The sequence below is a fragment of the Talpa europaea genome (assembly GCF_964194135.1).
Source record: "Talpa europaea genome assembly, chromosome: 13".
Taxonomy (NCBI): domain Eukaryota; kingdom Metazoa; phylum Chordata; class Mammalia; order Eulipotyphla; family Talpidae; genus Talpa; species Talpa europaea.
In genome coordinates this window covers 95,388,348-95,403,694 of record NC_140080.1, presented here as the reverse complement: position 1 = coordinate 95,403,694, position 15,347 = coordinate 95,388,348, and the positions used below count along the sequence as shown (strand labels likewise).

General features: G+C 44.2%; 1 protein-coding gene across 1 annotated transcript in view; it reads right to left on the bottom strand.

Moving 5' to 3' along the window:
• The window catches only part of DOK6 (docking protein 6), a gene marked incomplete at both ends in the record, with an annotated part of 324,914 nt that overhangs the window by 51,510 nt on the left and 258,057 nt on the right, over window positions 1-15,347 (bottom strand). Inside the window, one exon of the mRNA XM_084252328.1 lies at window positions 5,592-5,709. Within this exon, the coding sequence (XP_084108454.1) occupies window positions 5,592-5,709 (118 nt within the window). The remainder of the gene's footprint in view (window positions 1-5,591; window positions 5,710-15,347) is intronic.

Here is a 15,347-nt window from a genome sequence, read left to right as displayed (position 1 = left end):
TCGCTGCCTCCCGATCCAGCCGAAGAAGCAGGTTTACAAACACGTGAACATGTTAAAGCCACACACGCTGTCCACGGGAGCATGGAGAGAGGGCACGGTTAGCTATGGCCACACACCCTGAGGAATGTTTTATGGGGAGACTATTTTGACCATTTTGATGGTGTCCATTGGGGAGCCAATGATCCCGGCAGGCTTGTGTACTAAACGTTCCCAAGGCTTCACGGGAAGCAGGTGCTGCTTCTAGGAAGTGGCTGATGTTTTTAAGGGCTGTTGCCAAAGCAACTTGGGCCTCACGGGGACAGGGTGAGGAGGGATGGGCCACTTGGGGTTCCATGACCGACGTCCCCACAACGTGTGGCTAGAACTCAGGCAACATGGCGGCTGGGCCCAGGCAAGTTCCTTAGTTGCTGCTGCACCGTTCTGTGTTGTGTTTTATTTTTCTTGCTTCAGGAAGCTTTTATGAACTTTGCAATTTAGAGAACGTCACAGAATGGAAATTGAAACAGAAGGTTCCCCATGGAAGCAATTTCAATACAAATGAACGTGAAATGAAACGGGCAGGAAAGGACAGAGGGTCATTTCTGAGCAAAGAGCAAGTAAATCCTCTGATTAGCCTCTCTAATCTATGTCAGAACTCTGTTTACCATTTTCTGAAGGTTATCTTGAATTCCAGTTGCCCGTTTGCAACCTGTCCTGAGGAGCGGAGGCCGCAGATGCCCTTTGGGGGAACACAGAACCGTCTTCCTGTTATCAGGTAGCGGCTGTGCTGAGTCTGCTGCTTAATCACAGACGTGTGGAGGCAGGGGAGGGGAGCCAGACCGTTCAGGATTGGCATTTGAATATTAATCAGCGTCATTGAAAGCAGAACTCTAGCAACAGCACCCCAATCACCCTTGTTCTAAGAGGCAGGCTTCAGGCTGCTCTAGTGAAGAGAATATCCCACATAATTTTGTGGACAAATACGACTGAAGGTATCAGGGAAAATGCAAGGAGAGGCGCCCCCACACCCCACAGCCAGATCACGGGGGCCCTTGTGAGCTCACACTCCTGGCGCCCTCATCATCATGACACTGGCAGAAGAACTGACCCCAGGGAGGAGGCGGCGGTGGGGAGAGGCAGAATCCCAATTAGCGGTGCCGGACAGGCCCCAGGCCCTCACAGCTCTTCCTGTGCTTGTGAAAATAAAGCAGCAGGGGCCTGGGGTCAGTACAAGACCTCAAAGCAAAGACGCACCCGCACACAGAAGACTTGAGCGCGTGCCAGGCTGACAAGAACGAGGCCTGTGGGCCAGAGACCATGATTCCTATCGCAACATCTTGGGAATTCTCCCCGGGGGCCGCCATGGTGTCATCCCTCGGGGATATAAGTTTAGGAGCCTTTCTCAGGCATTTCCTTTTCTTTCTTTTTTTTTTTTTTTAAGATTTATTTATTTATGCATACAAGAACTGGGGTACAGGCCAGAGGTGTGAGGGGTGAGAGGATTCACCAGAGGGAGTGGGGAACAGAACAGGCATTTTCTAATTCATGTAGCATCCAACAGACTCACTAGGCGTTTGCCACAGCTCCATCCATGGCTGGTATTAGTTTGATTTGTCATTTTCAATAAATGGTATTTTCTGTCATCACACATCCTGATGTAAAGAACGTGTCATAGAAATCTGTCCGATAAATACGTGTAAATATATAGAATAAAGATCAAAGTCAAAGTGAGGCCCTTAGAGTAAGAAAATCTCTAACCTTCTTAGTTTTGGTTCTTAATCTCCTTTTTCCTTTCTTTTGCTCCCTCCCGCTGCCCCTGTCTCCCTAGCTCTCTTTGTGAGTGCTCCTCATGCCCAGCACATTCTCTGCTGAAGGCCGTGGAGCTAAAATCGCGCTTCTGTCAATGCAGAGGCAAAAGGTGTGTGTAGCATTGACTTCTGAGTCATGAGCTCAACATGTCGCTCCCTTCCCACGCACAGGTCGGGTCTCCCAAAGTCGGGGGGGGGGGGGTTACAGCTCAGCCTGCGTGGTGACATTTCCCATTTACGTCCAGGTAGAGAAATAGAAATTGAAAATTACCTACAGACACAAATCAATCATCCTTATTATCTGGCAAAGAGCGAGGAGTTTTTATTTACCACTCGTTCCTGCAAGGAGAGGTGATGGGTGTCAGCCCATCACAAGCCATTTGGGGGCAGAGCTTTAAATAGTGGCTGCCGAGGTGGAGCTCGTGTGTCCTTGTCAGAGCTCTCATTCTGTCTCTCCGCCTTCAGATGCCAGGAGCTGGCGTGCAGGGAGGAGCTGGGAGACCACAGAAACGTCCACTGCACAGCACGTCCTGGTAGTGGCGTGGAGAGGTTTGGCACATAGTATCTCCCTTCTTTCCAAACAGTCAAGCAAATGCAAGGTGCCAGTATTGAAAAGAAAGTCTTTCTGAGGGTCTCCTGCTCTTAGAGCTATAGAAGGGGTGACGGGATGGGACGGAATAGACAAAACACAGCCACGTGCTGTCGGATGGGACTGACATGAGTCTAGGTACAGCGGATGGGTCTTCACGCGCGAATGCTTTTCTTTCCCAATGCTAGAAAATCTGCTGCTTCTTCATCAACCCAACCTATTAAGCCTTAAATATATAAGACTTTTCTCCGTTTATCTTCGGAAAGGAAGCCTGCTGAATTTAATGCATATTGATCTCAGCTTCCCAGGATATCAAAAACATGATGAAAACACTCTAAGGATGTATTTCCACTCCTCAGTGCTACCTGCGGTTGCTCATCATCATCAGAGTATTTCTTGACCCCGGAAGATCAATGAGGATGTGGCCCAACTACTTTCTCCTCTTGTAAAGAAGAGGTGAGAGGGCCTCCCTGGTGGCCTAGGGGTTAAGTCTCAATGCCATCACCATGACAGCCTGAGTTTGATCCCCAGCCAGGGAGCTGACCCACATGGCACAGCGGATCTCTCCTGTCTTGCCCGCTGCTCCCCTCAGCTGTGTATTTCAGTCAAGCTGCTCGTTCTGCTCCCCACTCTGGTGAATCCTCTCACCCCCAGCACCTCTGTATGCATACACCCCAGTTCTTGTATGCATAAATAAAATAAATCTTAAAAAAAAGAAGAGGTAAGAGTTCTCAGGCACAACGGAGGAGGTGAGACACAAAATAACACAGTTTTTAATTGGTGTTGAGTGAAAAAAACATAGAAGTTCAGAAGTGCTAGCGAGGCCCAGGGCTTGTTTTTATGCCTCTCTGGTCTCGGTAGTTTTATTTTGTGCTGATTGCATGAGAGTGCGGTTGGGCAGGGTGTGCACAAGTCAACATGATTGTCAACAGGCTCCTGGTCCTTTGCTTCTCTCAAAGCAGCAACAGATGAAAGGAGAATAAACTTACCACTGTTCAAGTGTCACTAACTACGTTTATCTGTATTTATTTAGATATTATCCACCAGGATCTATCATCTGGATATTTATATCTATTTAGATAATAAAGCCAGACATGAGGGGCATATAAAATGTGTTTCTTTAAGAAATATACTAAACAAACCCACAGTATAGTCAGATGCAATTTAAATTGCAGACAATCTATGTTTATGTGATTGACAGTAATGACCTTAGTCAATGCATATTTTCTGTTGCACAACCACCACCAGGGAGGATGGATATCGAGACCGTGTTGCTTCAACTGTAAGTAAACAACTGTAGTAACCGAACAACTGAAGTAAGTTGCTCATCAAAACTGTAAGACATTTCAAGCCCATAACTTGATGGATATTGATGGATATTGATACTTGTGAGATTAAAACATGAGAGTATTCTAATCAGTCATTGGTTCTATTTTACGGTGTATATCAACACCGTCCTCTGACAAGTCTCTTGTTCTAAGAAATTTCGATGCATCCTGATGCTGTTAGTTGGGTGTATATGAAATTTTTTCTGAAGTTTTCTATCAATCTGAACCTCAGCCCTCTTTTCAGAGAAAAGTTTCCACCATGTATTTTACCACAAAAACAAATCTTTTGTTTGCTGGAATTACTGACAAAGTCTTTGGCAAGACACAAAGCTACCGGTCCATTGTTTCAGACCTATTTTGGAATTACTTGCAAGAACATCTCACTTTCTTTTTGCTTAGCAATATGATTATTTTTCTCATTTAAGTATTTGTTTTAGTTTTCATCTAGTGGGTACCGATATTCAAATATATATATATATATATATATATATATATATGTTTAAATAAAAGTAACTACATATCAAAATCATAGTTTACATTTATTTCTAGTCACAGGAATAAGATTAATTTTACAAGATCATGATGCTGAGGCAATTTTAGTGTGTAGAGCTGATGGCATCTGTTTACAGAAGCAAAATAATGAGATGACTGTATCCTCTTTCTGATACATGAGATTATCGAACTAGTTCCCCCTTCCTTCTCTCCGTTCTCTAATCATTATCCTAGTACAGATTTTCTCATATAAATAATACAAAAGCGTGACTTACCTGTGGAGTACAGGAAACAGACTGGAACATAAGAGCTTTATTTGAAACATAAGGTGCATTTAATTTCCGTAAGTGACTAAAATTGTTCTGCTCTTCTTTGCAGGATGCATCTTTAATTGTTAACTCCACTGATCAAATTCTATTCTAGGTTTGAAACCCTGGAAAGTAAATAGTGCTTGAAAATACACAATTTCATTTATCTTGTAAAAATTTTTTTTTGGTTGCAACATTCAGTGTTGCTAAGATGACCAGAAGTTCACCTATGAAAGCAAAGAATCATGCAGAACGTCTGAGGGTGCTGAGGCGTCACTCAGCACCTGGTCATTCCTCTAACAGGTATTAACTTGGGTGCCTGTGAGGTTCAAGGCCTCTGGGTTCCAAAATGTTAGCTGGGCCAGTGTGCTCTGCTGTGTTTTATTCTCCTTATTTTTCTTAGTTTCTATTTCTTCCACTTGGTCAACTGTTACGTGACCGATTGCAGTTGAGTATTTTACCTGAAGGATCAGACAGGAAGAAAACCACCAAGGCTGAGATTCAGCAGCTCTTCACAGAGACTGTAGCTATTAGCTTGGCTCAGCGGGAATGCCATTCCCCTGTGAGTCAGTCAACCATTTATCACAAGGGGAAATACAGAACCCAGATTTCCACTTGTCTCCTGCCCACACAGTCCCCTTTGCTTCTATGTCAAGGCACTGGTTAACCCTAAGACTTCCGTGAGTAGGTTACATAGCGCTTTATCACAGAAACTCAATTGAGCCTCCTGAACTGATATTTAACCCTATTAAAAGAAAAAAGATGCCGAAAAAGAAATCCTTTGTGAACATAGCATGAAACAGACCCCAGCAGGAGCGATTTTTCTGATCATGTTTTGTATGTTTCTTGTCAAGTTCCTGTGCCAAATTAGGTCCTCAGGCCTCTGTGATTTTTGGAATAATTTTTACGGTGAGTCTATAAAATGATGGCTTTAGAAAAACCATGCAAGCCTCTGAGCTCCCACTGCGGCCAGTGACAGCTGATGAATGGAAGCAAAGGGGAAGAAGCCAGGAGGAGGAGGGCGATTTGCATGCCCCCTGGTCCACCTGGAGGCAGCGGTGGGGGCTTTGGTTTTGAAGTTACTTGCCTTGCAAATTGTAGATTTCCCCAACGCTGCTCTGACGGGTGATGTGATGCCAGTAGGCGCTTCGGGGCAGCGATATGGACTTGGACAACGTCATCGGTTCGGTCAAGCTTGTCTGAAGCTAAAAGACAAAGAAAATGCATCTGAGCTTTTACTGAAAATATTATACTGAAATCTGCTCTTTTAAAAGTTGAGGGTGAAAAATGGGCGACAGGGGATAGAATCTATTAGAGATACCTGCATAATCCACTGCTTGAGGATAACTGCTTATAAAAAGTGAAGCTATGACTCAAAAATATGAACACTTGTAAATAATTTAATCCTACTCGGTAATTAAGAAGCAACAAAAAGATGGTACAACTGATTCCAAGGCAAATTTGATGGGCACGCGGCCAATCAGGAATGCGGGTAGAAAGCGCCATAATCAATTGTCTCCCACCAGACAAGAATATTTGCATTTCTATGAATAAGAATTATGTGCATCACTGACAATCTTCTACAATTTACTGAACTATAAGATAGCTCAGAAAATGGAGGTGCGAGCCCCATGAGATGCGGATGCCCCAGAGCGCTGCCAAGCCCAGGGTTCCGTGATCTGTTTTAACCCATTTCAACAACATCCGAGTTTCCTGACCCTGGCCCCACCTTCCCCCAACGGCACTCCCTCGAACGACCTTATTCCTTGACTCCTTATGGGATCTGGTACATACCGAGGAAGCATTTTCCCTGAGATGTCCCATGATAAAAATGTGGTCCATTTTCTTATTTGGCACATAAATATTAAGAGTAGCTGACGTGACCTGCACAACAGCACATCATGGACCTGGGTGAGGGATGAGTCCAACACCAGCAACACTGTACTCCGAGTTTCCGAGAGAGAAATGTACTTTTAGGATGCACACCAGGTTACAGACATTTCTCTGATCCAGTCTGGGCACATGTTCTCTTTTCGACAGAGGTGGTCCTCTAATTAATGAAATCTCACATTTCTTCCTCCTTTCAGACTGGACTCTTGGCAAACTGGCAACTGCAAAGGCTGTCTCTGTTTGCCGCTCTGTCTCTGTTTCCCCAGAAGCTCTGACCCCAGGGCTTCCGACACTTCAGCCTCCCCTACCCCCACCCACCCCTCACAGGCACTGCTGGCAGGTGCCATGACCAAGCAGACCCTCCACAGCCAGGTAAGGCATTTCAATAGAAGATGAAGTCAAAGGACTTGAGCATTCTTATTTGATTTTATTTAGTTAGCAGGGAGAAAGGTATTTCCAGTATGGCTATGACTTTTTTTAAAAAAAGATTTATTTTATTTATTTATGCATACGAGAGCTGGAAGGGAGCAGCAGGGAGACAGGAGAGGTCTGCCCGTACCGTGTGGGTAGCTCCCTGGCCGCTGGGATGGGACTCGTGCTGCAGTGGCTGCAGGTGGCTTCATAGCACTGATGCTGAACCCCTTGCGCCACCAGGGAGGCCCAGCACGCTCGCTGTCTTGCCAGGAAAGTTCCCTAGTCAGAGTGTTCACAAGTCTGGCCCCGTTAAAGTGACATTTTTAAGAAATGGTTCCAAATAGCAACATGGCAACCAATTTGGTATCTTTCAAAATTTGGTATATGAGGGGAAAACAGGCGTCTGTTGTAGCTACATCCTGGGGTTGGGGGCTTGGGGTGGGGAAGGAGACGCAGAGAAAGGCAGTGCCCTTGGGAATCCTTGGGAGGCGTGTTGACCACACTCATTCCGGGCTTTATTCCAGGCTACCTACCAGTCGGAGTGTCTCTGCGTGTGTGTGTTACACGTGTTAAGACAACACAACATAACCTCCTACACACTCATGTCCACCGCCCACTGCCTTAAGGGACAGAGGAGAGACTCATTTCGTGAAACTGTCACTGGCAAACAGCGCTTTCAATTTCTTTAAAACTAACTCCTCATATGAGCTATAAGCCTAAATGTATACCTTTACGTAGTGACAGCAATGCCCATTAATAATATCAATTAATCCAAAGATAAATCTCCTATTAATCACACACCTGCCTACTCTTATTTTTTTTTAACAATACAATTTGTTTATCACTCAGCACACCCTGGAACATCAGTGATAAATTAATCTTCCTGAAATGTGATGAAAGTGTGCTTCCTCTTTCGTTGTTATTCTGGAAAACGTGTTTCTTCTCCAATGGCCAGCCGTACGCATCATGGAACGAATAAATATATTTTGTTTACTAATTAATAAAATCTCACATTTTCCCCTCATTTCTGGAGAAATAACTGGAGCCACTTCAATAATTTCTTCCATAAAATTGTCATCTGAATCACTCTGTGCGTGTTCACCTCATTTCCCTATTTCTCACACTCTATGGTTTGAAGCACTAATATTCCATTTTTACATTCCATTTAGTCTTTTAGTAAGTTTCATGTTTTTTAATTTATTTATTTTCAGTTGCTCTTACATATTATATTTTGCTCTTATCCTATTTAATCTTCATCTTCTGTTCAAGTTGTTTTCTTGTTTTTTTCCCCCATCTTTTCAAGTTGAACATTTACATTTTATTTTTGTTCATTAATAGTGGTATGGTAAGCAGGATAAAAATCATTCTCTCTGATTTATATAATTACAGCTTGATTTTCCTTTTTTTTTAATTATTTATTTGTGCATACAAGAACTGGGGTACAGGCCAGAGGTGTGGGGGGTGAGTGGATTCACCAGAGACAGAGTGGGGAACGGAACAGGCAGATCTACTGAAATACACTGCTGAGGGGAGCAGCGGGGAGACAGGAGAGGTCTGCTGCGCCATGTGGGGTTGCTCCCTGCCGGCCAGGGAATCAAACTCATGCTGCAGTGAATGGCAATTGCTTGATAGAGCTGTTTTTAACCCCTGTGCCACAAGGGAGGCCCTTAGTTTTCCTTTTGATACAAAAGTTTGTGTTATTTTGTTGAGATATTGCTCTTTGTGCATATTTTATTGATGTTCATTTAACAATGAATTGTGGTCATAGAACACAGTCTGAATAGTTCTCATATACTGAAGTTTATTTCTCATTTTTATCCAAAGTATGGCAATTTTTTATTTGGGAATAAATCTAACAAAAGAGGTAAAGGACCTATACAAAGAAAACTATAAAACACTGTTAAAAGAAATAGAAGAAGACACAAAGAAATGGAGAGACATCCCCTGCTCATGGATTGGAAGAATAAACATTATTAAAATGGCCATCCTTCCAAAAGCAATATACAGATTCAATGCTATTCCAATCAAAATTTCAATGTCATTCTTCAAAGAAATAGAACAATTATTGATGAAATTCATATGGAATCACCAAAAACCCCGAATAGCCAAAGCTCTACTGAAAAAAAAAGAAGGAAATGGGGGCATCACACTCCCAGACTTCAAACTATACTACAAAGCCATAATCATCAAAACTGCATGGTATTGGAACAAGAACAGAGATACAGACCAATGGAATCGAATAGAAAATCCAGAAATAAACCCACAGATTTATGGTCAACTAATCTTTGACAAAGGAGCAAAGACTATGCATTGGAGCAAAGAAAGTTTGTTCAATAAATGGTGCTGGGAAAACTGGGTCGCTACATGCAAAAGAATGAAGCTTGACCACCACCTCACACCATACACAAAAATCAACTCAAAATGGATTAAAGAACTAGACATAAGACCTGAAACCATAAAATATATAGAAGGAAACATAGGCGAAACACTACATGATTTACACATCAAAGACATCTTTACAGACACATCACCCAAAGCAGTGATAGTGAAGGCAAAGATAAACAGCTGGGACTACATTAAATTAAAGAGCTTCTGCACAGCAAAAGAGACAATAACAAAAACAAAGAGAAACCCCACCAACTGGGAGAACATTTTTGCACCCAACACTAATGATAAAGGACTGATCACAAAAATCTGCAAAGAGCTGATGAGACTCAACAACAACAAAGAAAATAATCCAGTCAAAAAATGGGCAGAAGAGCTAAAAAGAAACTTCTCTGAAGAGGAAATGCAAATGGCCAACAGGCATATGAAAAAATGTTCAACATCACTGTCATCAGGGAAATGCAAATCAAAACTACCATGAGATACCATCTCACACCAGTGAGAATGGCACATATTAAAAAAACTAGCAACAACAAATGTTGGCGAGGGTGTGGAGAAAAAGGAACTCTTCTGCACTGTTGGTGGGAGTGCAAACTGGTCCAACCACTGTGGAGAGCTGTGTGGATATTTCTGGACCTACTAAACATAGAGCTTCCATAGGATCCAGCAATTCCACTCCTAGGTATTTACCCAAAGGACACAGAAACATCCATTCCAAAGAACACCTGCACCCCTATGTTTATAGCAGCACAGTTTACAATAGCTAAGCTTTGGAAACAGCCCAAATGCCCAAAAATAGATGACTGGATCAAGAAGATGTGGTCCATATATACCATGGAATATTACTCAGCATTCAAAAAAGATAAACACATGCAATTTGCAGCAACATGGATGGCGCTGGAAGGGATCATGCTCAGCGAAATAAGCCAGAAAGAAAAAGAAAAATACCGGATGGTCTCACTCATAGCAGGAATCTAGAAAACTTAAATAAGGGACCAGGAAAATGAATAACTATAAGAAAGTAAAAATCAAAATCAACAAAAAACTATGAACCAGAGACACTTTTAGGGGGGCGGGGGCGGGAGGGGAGGGATTGGGGTCAGAATGGGGGGGCTGCAATTGTATGGGGAATATAAAAATAAAATTTATTATTTAAAAAAAAACCAAAATATGGCAATTTTTCCATGTTTCATAGGAACTGGAATAGACATAGAAGGTAGTGTCTCCCTCATCATAAACTCATGCTATGTTTCCTCCTCCACATGTTTAATTGTTAAGTCTGCTTTCCCAGATATGAAGAAATGTGTTAACTCAAGTCACTAGTCAAGATGCTTTTATTTCTTCTAGCACCCTTAACACATAAGAAATAGTGTTTTATTTGACACACAAATTTTCCCAACTCTTACATTTCTTTAGCTTGTTTTCTAGATTTATTTGCAAGCAATACTTATAAAATGTCTCCCTCTCCTAGGGAGTGACCTCACATCCATCCTTGAGCCCCACTAAAATGCCCTCAGCTTTCCTAGAAGCGCCAGGCTCTTGTCCATTAATAGTGTTGTTCCTCCTTGGGCCTCCCCTGGTGGCGCAGCGGTTGAGCGCTGCTGCCCGCAGCCTCTGCAGCGCCGGTTCGATCCCCAGCCACTGGCGAGGGTCCCACATGGCATGACAGACCTCTCCTGCCGCCCGCTGCTCCCCTCAGCAGTGTACTTCGGTCCTTCTGCCTGCTCTGCTTCCTGCTCTGGTTCTGGTGAATTCTCTCACCCTCCTGCACTTCTGCCTGTACCCAGTGCTTGTGAAAATAAATAAATCTTTAAACAAACAAAACAAAACAAAACAAAACAAAAACAGTGCTGTTCCTCCTGCATCATGTTCTTCTTGGTTCCACCTGTACTTGTTCTAGTAGAAATTCCAAGGCATTTACAATATAGGGAGAACACCTTTTCCTACCTTTCAGCCAAACTCAAATATTCTATATCTTCATAGTCTTTTCATCATTTTACTTGGCATTTGGCCCAGCCATCATTTATTTTATCTAGTTAAATCCTCATAAAATTCCTGGAGTATAGAAAAGGGAGAAAATATTCCTCTTTAAAATGAGAGGAGGCTGAGGCTTTGAGATATTAATTGACTTCTCTAAGCCCTATATCCTTGGAAACATGGAATAGACCTTGGCTTCTGCTCTGTGCTTCTGTGCTTGTTTAGACCCAGAGATTCTGTGTCATGTCTTTCAAATGAACTTGCATCTTGAGCAGTATTAAGCACGGTATTATTTTGTGGAGGATTGAAGAAGGCCGCAAATTCTTGAAAGGCGTCAGAGATAGGGCCTTGCGGTGCCAGGCCTGTCCATCTGGGCTGCCGGTGACCGCTGGGGCCCATGAATGATGCATGGGTGCAGTGACCTTGGACTCTGTAGCTGTGCTCTCTGAGACCTAGGGGGCAGCTGCTTCTTCCCTCCCCTGTTCTGAGTCAAGGGCAAGTGTGACAATCCGAACTGTCAGGGTATGAGGAAGCCCAGGCTGAGCGTGGGCACAAGTCAATTAATTCAAGGTTTGAATTCTTCTGAGAGACTCTAGCTGTTCTCATCTTACAGATGGAACGATCAAAATCCAGAAAAAAGCAGGGATTTGCTCACGGGAAAATCTCAACTCCAGGACCTTTAAGAGAAGCAGTTCTTGGCTTTGTTCTTCTTTTTTGAAGCTGATCTCTTCTGGGGATGGGGCTTCCTCCCCTGCCCACCTTCATCCCGGCCCCAAGCTCACAACCTGAGGATGTGTTTACTGCCAGACACTGTTTTCCCCTAATAACTAAAGCTTCGAAATATACCAAATTTTGAAAAATATCAAAATTGGTTGCAATGTCGCTATTTGGAACCATCTTCATTTTTGAGAAGCAGTGGGGGGGGGTGGTTCAAGAAATGGGGAGCTTGTGAAGGGACTGGCTGCCAACACCTCTTCCTGCTTTTATAAAAAAAATAAAACTGGCCTGGGTTATCTTGTTCCCTTTGCTCATTTCCCTTTGCTGTTTTGAGACCCTGCCTTGCCTGTGACAAGCATTAATACTAATTTGTGTAATATTCATCTATATTTTTTAAAAATGGGAAAATTAATTTCCCTTTAACTCTGTATGTCCCTAATTATTACCTAGAAATTTTTAAATCTTATTAGCACTCGAGACTCAAATCGACACAGCTGGTCAAGGAAAACTCCAGCACTATGTATTGGCACTTGCGAGTCACTGTGTGAGGGGTAACGTGCACACTGGTTTCATTGTAGAGTGCCTCATTCACCGCCATGTAAATTGTCACCAATATGCCACCTGGGGCTACAGACTAGGGCTGTGAGGTCGGAGGGACTGTATGACTCGTTTGAAGTGATGGAGCCGAGTGGGAGACCCCTGGGGCGTCGGCTCCCTGGAGATCCCTCCGTCTTTGCCACAACTCACTGCGGCACAGACAACTGGGCCCATCTTCATTGGGAAGCAGGTGGGCACTGCCACCTGCCAGGCCACCCCCAGCCCAAGGCAAGCGTCCCAGCTCCTCTTCCCAGACCCGGAGCGGAGCCCCAGGACACCTGTGCTCAGTGCTGCCGCCAGGTATCCGCTCCACCTGCTCATCTGACCTCAGGCAAGAGGTCAATTAAGCTTTTTTTTTAAAAAAAATTGGGTTATTCCTTATCACGAAATGGGAGTTAATATAATTCACCAGTGTAAGGCTACCAGTATCTCCTAGAGGCCGCCTGTGGAGCGGAGAGCTCATCACCACCACGGCCACGGTGAGGGGCTGCTGCAGCAGCACTGTGGGGACCGCTGGGGCCAGAGTGTGTGACGAGTCTTCGCGGTCAAGGCGTGCACGGATGTCCACAGTGAGCTCCCCAAAGAATGACAGTGAAGGCAGAGCATTTACATACCTGGATGTGACCCTCAGAACTCAGCAGAAGTAGGAAACCAAGAACTTGGTCAGCGTGGATGGGTGGGAGAAGTCGGGAGGAGATGGGAGAGGGTGAGTGGTGCTGAGAGTGGGTGTGTATGCACGTGAATGCATGTGTGCGCGCGTGCATGTGTGTGTGTGCAGCTGGCACATACACATGTTCATGCTGGGAAACGGCAGCTACAGCTTTTTCTGTATGGAGAACAGGCTTAAGAAACGCCTTCTGGGGCCTCCCTGGTGGCGCAAGGAGCTAAGTCTCAGCACTCCACAGCCGCTGCAACACGGGTTTGATCCCCAGCCAGGGAGCTACCCACAGGGTGCAGCAGCCCGCTCCTGTCTCCCCATTGCTCCCCTCAGCAGTGTATCTCAGTCCATCCACCTGTTCTGCTCCCCACTCTGTCTCTGGTGAATTCTCTCACTCTCCCCCTTGCCCCCACCTTTGGTTGGCACCCTGGCCCTTGTATGCATAAAAAATAAATCTTAAAAAAAAAAAAAAGAACCGCCTTCTATGAGGTAGACAGGTTATGTGTTCCCTGCTTTGTCAAGACAAGGGCATTAGACTAGATGCAAGCAGAGGAGACCTTCGTGCAGAGGCAGCTCTGAGTTTGTCTGGGTGTAAGGGCAGAACTGGACACGGTGCAGGTTTTCTGATCCCATGCAGACCGGGTAAAGGAGGAGTCAGAATCCTCAGTGGCTTTTTGCAGGTCTTTTACTGGGGTTCACCAGGCATATGGCAGGCAGGGGTGCTGGGGGGCCGGGAGGCTGGCAGGCCTCCCAGCCCCCAGCAAATCCTCACTCTATCTGGGCTCTCTGGTGATCTCGGCTTCTCATCGGTTTCTGCTGCTGCTTTCTCGGCTTCTGGCGTCCCCGTGACGCCGCCCTTAAAAAGCACAGTCTTAGCGCAGGTGAACCCACTTGAGGTGCCCGCCATCAGGCATGCATTCAGGATCACAGGGTTCCCTCATCTATCCTGATGGCGGGAGGGCAGAAAAGCCTGATACCTTTTACCTTACCCTACACTGGGGGAGTAAGAGCCGGGAGGGAGCTTGAAGGAGACTCCTGGGTTTGGGCGTTTTGGTCCGGGTGCTGGCCACAGGTGCTTGTTTACTTCGTGGAAAACTGAGCGAATTCTAAGACCCGCTCACTTACCTCCACAGGCCGCACATCAACGATGTTGAAGGTTCAGTGTATTTCCTTTAGGACTTATGCTTAGATTTGCACGTTGGTTGTCTTAAATCGTAATTTATGTTATGAAAAATGGTGTTTCACAAGGACGCCTGGTGAGCAAACGTGCTGGATGAAATGTAAAGAGGGTAAGAAAAAGAGAAGGCGCGGCTGGATGAGGAAACGCCCAATTTCCGCGCGCCTCGTCGAGAACAGGCCGTTTTATTTGTTCTTGGGAAAGAGCTCATGAAACTTGAAAACTGTATAGAAATAAAAACCCTGGAGACCTTACGCAGCCAAGCTTGGCACTGTTTGCGTTCACTCAAACAGTCCTCTGAAGTTTGAAGGTTTATGGGCAATTGGCTTCTCACAGACTTGACTTAATTTTCAATAGGGGACGCCTCACACTTAATCTTCCATTTTATTCAAGATAAATAGAAAGGAATTAGAAGCTGCCTTGCGGAGTGTGTACCAGGCGATCACACAAGATGTCGTTTATATAGACATTTGATGGCGGTTGCTAGATATCATTTAAAATCGGAATTGCAGGGAAATTATTTTCACTAAAGTGGAAGGAAAATGAAGTCACTAATGCGACTTCACAAATGTGAAAAAAGCTGGGCATTAGGATAACATCTGAAATTATTACAAACATCTACATAAATACTTTGCATTCCATTTTATCTATAATCAGTAAGGCTTTTAAAAACATATATTGTTTATCGATCATCTATCTTCTGTTTATTTATCTTTACCTGTTTATAAGTAGATGCATTTACAGAGCTGCTCTGAATATACGATTATGATGGACATACGAAAACATTAAATTTCCTAGGTGTTTTAAACAAAATTTTTGCTGTTTTTGGATTTTAAACTATGTATACTTAGGAGCTACATCTCCATATAGGGAAAGCTGAGATCAACTTGTCAGCCATGTTATGACTTAGCTAATAATTATCACACTTTAATGAAAGAGTAGGCAGTATCGCAAAGTTCTGAAGTAGGGACTATCATTGGGCCTCCCTCCCCTCTTTCCGTAAGAGAAACTAAGTGCAGGGTAAGGAA